At 36.9% G+C, this 7,171-nt stretch overlaps 1 protein-coding gene across 1 annotated transcript in view; it reads left to right on the top strand.

Moving 5' to 3' along the window:
* LOC122304796 overlaps positions 1-3,301 on the top strand; it is a gene marked incomplete at its 5' end in the record, with an annotated part of 4,683 nt that extends 1,382 nt beyond the window's left edge. The window contains 2 exons of the mRNA XM_043117061.1: positions 2,569-2,793; positions 3,221-3,301. Of these exons, the coding sequence (XP_042972995.1) occupies positions 2,569-2,793; positions 3,221-3,301 (306 nt within the window). The remainder of the gene's footprint in view (positions 1-2,568; positions 2,794-3,220) is intronic.
* Between the last annotated feature and the right edge of the window lie 3,870 nt (positions 3,302-7,171).

The raw sequence follows: 7,171 nt of genomic DNA, 5'->3' as shown, positions 1-7,171 counted from the left end.
TTCGATTTTGCTTTGCTCTAGAATCCGTTGATGGGTCCTTGAGGCGAAATCCTAGTTGAGACCAAATATTAGAGAAATGATCTAGGCATTTCTTTGGCATAACCAAAAAGCTTTCCCAGCCGTCCTAAATGTCATGCCATCATTACATGGTGTGTTTCCATAGTCAACCCCCTTGAGCCTTCATGAGCCTTTATTGATTCTTTAAACTACATAAATCATGCCCGCTTTAAGCCTGAAAAACAATGAATCTACCGTTGATAGTTTGAGAAAATACTTTGGTGGAGAGTTACATTTAAAAGAGAAAATTGGTTACATGATGAAAAGTATTATGTTTGCTCTGTTTGATCAAAGAAAAATAAGAAGAAGAAAGGAAGTGATAAAAAAAAAAAAAAAAAAGAGGAAAAAGAAAAAGAAAAGAAAAGAAAAGAAAAAGAAGTCGCCAAGTGGAAAGTGAATTACCTCAAATTTTGTTAAGGGAAGTGTTGGTATTACATCAGTGATTACAGCAATAATAATGCCACAAGTATGAGCATATTGCCAAGAAAGAGCTATGATTTGAATCATGTGAGTTTCTCTTTTAATGTTCTTTTCACTAAGTATTTTCCCAGTTTGATTTAATTTCCCATATCCAGTTCTTTCTTAACCCTCACCCTGTGGCCTATCATTATAACCTTAATAAAGACCTTTTGATCTTTGATTTTGGTGTTGACTACATTAGTGGAGAGGATTTCTGAAAATTGGACTTATGGGGTTAAGTTTTAAGAGAATTCTTCTGATTTTGGTTGTTCTACTTTTATCTGAGTTTGCAGGTGGTTTGAGGTTAAATTGACTATATCACACACCCACTCAAGGTCTTAGCTTTAGGTTGAAGTAAACGCCTAACTCTTGCTTGACAAATTGCAAAATTTTTGATTGATTTTCTTGCTATCTTTGATGTTAAAAGAGTAAGATACTAGAGATGAAATCTAAATTCATAAAAGCTTGGTGAATGATGATACTTCTCTTTGGGGTCGAGTTGATATTGCCTAAACTATCATTTGTTTTTCTTTTTGTTTGAGGACAAACAAAGTTGTAAGTTTGGGGGTATTTGATGGCTTGCAAAATTTCATATTGCAGATTTTACAAGTTCGCTCGAGCGGAGGCTTTTGGCCGCTCGAGCGAATTCAGGCAGATTCAAACGCTCGACTGCCGCTCGACAGGGAGCTCGAGCAAGTTGCTGAAAAATGAAGATCGCTCGAGCGGAGACATTGGCCGCTCGAGCGAAATCAGGCAGAGTCGAACGCTCGATGTGCGCTCGATAGGACGCTCGAGCGAAATCAGGCAGAGTCGAACGCTCGATGTGCGCTCGATAGGACGCTCGAGCAAAATCAGGCAGAGTCGAACGCTCGACGCGCGCTCGACACCCCGCTCGAGCGAACATCGTATTTTGACAGATTTTAGGTTTTCCGCCGTGGGACCATATAAAAGGCCATTCTTCACTCTAGAGCCGCGGTTTTTGACTGGAGAACACTCTTTGGGAGAGAAAAACATAGCTAGAGGGATTCAAATCATTTGTTTTGGAGACAGAATTCCAATTTATTGCACGTACGTTGGATTCATACACGAGCACGGACGGGAGAAAGGCGTTGAATCGTTCCCTTGAGCTTTTGACGACCAGTTGAGGCTGCAAGGAGGATTTTTCAGTGTTTATTTTCTTCTTCCCATCTTCTCAGAATAATTATGGTGAATTCGTTTATGTTGAATTCCAATTCTAGCATGAGCTAAATTTTCTAATTTCTAGGAAAACGATGTAACCTAATTCCGAACTATGCTTGTTTGTCCATGCTAATTTAATGAAATTCTCTCTTTGTTTATCTGATTTATTCTGAATTTATTGCTTCTAATTAACTGGCCATTGATTAGATGATTATTAATCTTGTGATTTGCTATCGAAAGAGGGAATCATAGGGTAGATCTTGGATATTTTAGCATAGGTAAGTATAGAGATCGAAAGACTTGTATGAACCTGTGTAGTAATTAAATCATTGGTCTTATTGCGTTCTTGATTATTTAATTTGCATACTCTTGTGTGAATTGATAAACTAGAATCACTTCCAATTGACTATCGAAAGAGGCTTTTGGATGAATTAGAGATTTGCTAATAGACAAAAGAGGTTTAAGTTAAATTAGCTGGATGAGAAAAGCGTAGTGACGAATTATGGTGAAATCGATTTCCTAGAAGTTTTCTTCCCTATTGAATTTGATCTTCAAACATCAGTTTTACTTTCTTTGCTTATTTCTCTTGAGTTGATCTAGTTTTAATTGCTACTACAAAAACCTTAGTGATTCCTCTAGATAAAATTGAGATTAGCATAATTTTGGTATTTGGCAAGAGTAAGATACCAATCCCTGAGGACGATACTCTTCTTATTACTTTACTATAAAACTACGATACTGTGCACTTGCAGTTTTGCACCGGTCAGTAGTTGCTACTTTTGTTGATTTTTTTAGGCTTTTCTACGAGATCACAACAAAGCTATCTAGTTTTTTGTATCCTTCATCCCCTCATTTCTATCTGCATATATGTAGGGTAAGAGAAAATTGGATGACATCTGCACAAGTGACCATATTGGAATGCAGGAGATGGCATTGATGATAAGGGTGAAGTATGACAAGTTCTGGGGAGATTTCAGTAGGTCTACTATTTTGTTATATGTGGTTGTTGTTCTTGACCCCCAATTTAAGATTGATGGTGTCGTATATGGATTGGGAATTGCACACAGGAATGCATGGTCGGAGCTTATTGTAGCAAGGGTTAAGCAAACCCTTACTAGATTGTTTGATTAGTTTACCGTCTGGTAATCGTGGGTGATAATATTCCAACACCTACACCTACCCCCCCACTTCCTCTAGAAGCCAAGGTTGGGAAAAAGCATAGGTTGGATTGGGGTGAGAGGTTGGAGCAAACCCCATAGTCCGCCATTCTACAGAGGCTCAGTTGAAGGTAGATAGATACTTTGCAGTGGACATTCAACTATTTACATGAGCCTTTGATATATTAACTTGGTGGAAGACCAACATCATGAAGTATCCTATCCTTGGATGGATAGCCTGCAGTATTTTGGCCATCCCTATTAGCACCGTAGCCTCAAAGTCTACCCTTAGCACCAGAGGGTGCATATTGGATTCATTTCGAAATTCATTATCTACTACAACTATGGATGCATTGATTTGCATGCAGAATTGGATCAAGAAGACCCCAATTCATATTCCAAATGTTCTTGACTTTCAGGAGGTGGACAAGGAGAAAGGTGGTGATTAGCTTGGATCTGAACCATCTGGTAATCGTGAATTTTATTTTATTATTTTAATTTCTTCATATTCATTTAATCAGTATTAATTTCAAATTTACTTGTTGTAGCGATACATGAGACAACGTCTACAACTAGCTCTGCTGCAGTATTACTTCATGTGTATTGGACTCACCATAGCTATCCGTCATTGGTCTGCACAATTTGTCCCTTAAGTATTTTTTGTATTTGTATAATTATTAGTATCTAATTATTTTGCATGTATTTTTTTTAGTTTTTATAATCTCAATGTCATATGCCAAATCCTAATGCTAACTTTCTAAGGACCCAATGATGATATGATCTACTCTCATCTTGATCCTAATATCATCTTGGTTAGTACTTTTAATGTTTGTAATTTTTACATTTCTATTATATATTTTTACCTTTCATCTTTGTTTCATATTTATAATTATAATTTGTTTTCCTTTTAAATTATTAATGTTTCAGATGTTATAATCTTGATTCTCATAGTCTCACAGGAGTCATCACAACTCACTTTTCTACTACCATGGCCACCCCAAATTCCATTGAAAAATGAAATGTTATTCTTTTGTTAATTTAGTTAATTTTAATGTTGCTACAATAGTACAGCTTGTAATATTTTTAAATAAATTTGTAACTTTGTAATAGTTTTCTCTTAATTATCATTGTAATATACTAATAGCTTAGTTATGATTATTAGTTAAATTTTGCAACTTAGTAGTATATAATTCATAATTTCTATTATTGTAAATTATTTTTTGTTATTTTTATTATTTAATTTATTATTTTTTTTTACTTTAATTTTGGGCCCAAAATTGTTATTAGGCCCGTGGCCCGTTTATGCAAGTGAGGGACGGGGGCAGACGGATGGGGTGTCCACCCCCTTCACCTCAATAGCCGAACGGGGTTACATGCCCCCGCACATCAGGGGCGGGTGCCGTGGTGGAAAACCCCCCCCCCCCAACCCATGCAAGGGCGGGAGGGGGCTACCCCACCCCTTATCTGCACCCTAGAAAATGGGTAGTACATTTCATAATATATTAGTTGTGAGATGGAAATCTTTAAATTTGACATGATCAGTGGTTTGAGATTCTACAAAACATGATAGTTCTATATGAAAATGGGTAGTACATTTATAGGGAGACTCGACAGTGATCAATGGACAAGAGAGTTTGAAATTTAAAGCTTAATTTAGCAGTTCATTTAACGTAGGATCGAGAGTAACTGAGATTGTGTAGGGACCTTAATCAATGATGATTTTAAATTGAGAAAATGCTAATGGCCGATTTTAAATTCATAATGAGTCTAGCTCGTCCAATAAATATATTTGGGCTTTTAGAAAATTTCCTAGGCCTAATACTAGCTTAATAAGGCCCAATTGGTCCATAAAAATTTAATGGTCTTAAATCAAAATCACTCATTAAATCTCATTTAGGCCCAATAAATTATCCATATTACATCTCTAATAACACTAGATAGGGTCATTACAAGTAGGATTACTTATAATAGTAGTTTCCCAACCACCATTATATAGCAAGATAATGGCCTCTTGCAAAGAACTAAATTAATGAAAACATAGGTCGCCATTATATTGGAGGAAAATATAGGGAGAGTAAATTATTGATTCTAGGGGTTTGTGTAAACAATATGGATAGATCCTTTTGATTAGGGTCAGGATAAAGGATAGGTTGTGATGGGTAAAAGAGCTATGATGACCACATGAGAGAGAGCATTAAGTCTAAGTTGATGACTAAAAGCCTAACAAGGTACCACCTATGAAAATGAATTACTAGTTTTGGTTATGAAGAAGTAAACTAGTCCAAGATAGATAGGATTCCTTTAGGTAGTAGAAAAAGTGGATTCAGTTATGTATGTACAAAATTTTCCAACTGAATTCTAAGGACACGTGATGTGTATCGCGTATGTTATTCTAAGGAAGAGTTTTGGGAGATTAGCCACTGGAAGTTCTAAATTTTGAGAGTATGACGATACAACCCAATCTACCATATGGAATGACTCTAGTGTGAGTTGTTGATTGGAGAAAAAGAGAGTTAAGAAATGGCAGGTTCATATTGGTAAGAAATTTGTGGTACATGATTCATTGAGCAGTAAGGAAAGCAATGACTATTGACTCTCTTACTTGACCAGAAAAATTACTCATTTACCTCTTGTCACATGTGGCATCTAAGGCAAATGGATAGAAGAAGATGGAAAGAAGAGGAGAAATGAGATCGTGGCTAGGCATCAGACATTGATGAGGATTCATGGGCTGCATGGGCTCTAGATGATGAGCCTGAATTAAGTGTAATGAACAGCTCTAGGTTTTAATAATTCCACTCAAGTCCAAGGCCCCGTAATTGTAAATAAGCCTTAGGCCTATAGTCATACATTCATATGTATAAATAAGTGATGGGATGTAAAGAGCATTATGCAAGAAATTACATCGGAGTTCAATTACAATTTTGCTTCTTCCTTCTCTCTCTCTCTCTCTCTCTCTCTCTCTCTCTCTCTCTCTGATTCTTGGGCATGTGACAATTTTGATATCAGAGAATTAATGATCCGTCGTTCTTCATGGCTGAAGGAACAAGGTTGAACTAGTTGCAAGATTCCTTTTCTTCTTTCAAGAAATCTTCATAATTGCATCAGAAGACAGTAGAGGACGCTTGAGACTTTGGTGATGCAATTGAAAGGGCTTACTACGATTCAGAGGATGAACCAAAGTAAAAACGACGAGATTCCATCAGCAGGAAATAACAATGGAGAAAATACAATAGAGGTCAATAATGGGGCACATGCCAGATTTGCAAGAATTGACTTTCCTACCTTCAATGGAGAGAACCCTGCAAGTTGGTTGTACAAAGTAACCCACTTCTTTGCTTACTACAACACTCCTCAACAAAAAAATTGTCTCTTGCATCATTTCATATGGAGGGCAAGGGCGCCCTTATTTGGTTTTAGAATATGGAAGATTTGAGGTCATTGACAGATTGGGATATGTTTGGCAAGGCCTTGTTGATAAGGTTTGGGCCTAGTGCCTATGATGATCCAATGGAGGCACTTATGAGATTAAGACAGAATGATTCGGTTGAAGATTATAAAGACAAGTTTGAGGCATTGGCTAACGGGTTGAGGGACTTATCAGAAAATTACAAGTTGCTTTCTAAGTGGGCTTAAAGATGAGATAAGGTTACTAGTTAGGATGTTTAATCCTACAACCCTTTTAGCAGTCTATGGTCTTACCAAAATTCAAGAAGAGCATATCCAGATTACTAAGAAGTCACAGAGATTTAATAGTAGTTATGCAGCAAGAGGAATTACTAAGAATTCCTCAAGTTTTGGCATGGATAGTAGCAAGAATGCCTTACCTGTACAGAAAATCTCTCAAGCTCAGATGAAGAAGAGAGAAAATGGTCTCTACTATTACTGTGACTCAAGGTGGGTGGTAGGGTATAAATGCAAGGCTCCTAAGCTGTTCTTAATTGAGAAAATTATTGATGAATTTCCTGAAGTTTGTAAGAATGACAGTGAAGTGGAGAGTAAGGGAAAGAGTGTGCTCACTCAGTCTATGTGTTACTTGGAAGAGACTAGTAAACCAAAAATTTTGTTGAATGCTATTACTAGTTTAGTGAGGCCTAAGGCTATGAGGTTGAAGGGCAAAATTGGAATGCAGTGGGTAGTGGTCTTGATAGACACTAGGAGCACTCACAATTTTATGGACCCATTTGTTATCAAGAAAGGGCAATTTATAGCCAACATTGAAGAAAAAGTGTGTGTGAAGGTGGCAAATGGCGATCAGATTGTGAGTGAGGGCAATTAGGGGAAGGTGCCAATGATGTTGCAAGGCACTTTATTTTCTA

This window comes from Carya illinoinensis, chromosome 3, assembly GCF_018687715.1.
Source record: "Carya illinoinensis cultivar Pawnee chromosome 3, C.illinoinensisPawnee_v1, whole genome shotgun sequence".
Taxonomy (NCBI): Eukaryota; Viridiplantae; Streptophyta; class Magnoliopsida; order Fagales; family Juglandaceae; genus Carya; species Carya illinoinensis.
Note: the sequence above shows the minus strand (reverse complement) of the source record. Positions and strands in the feature narration are given on the sequence as shown.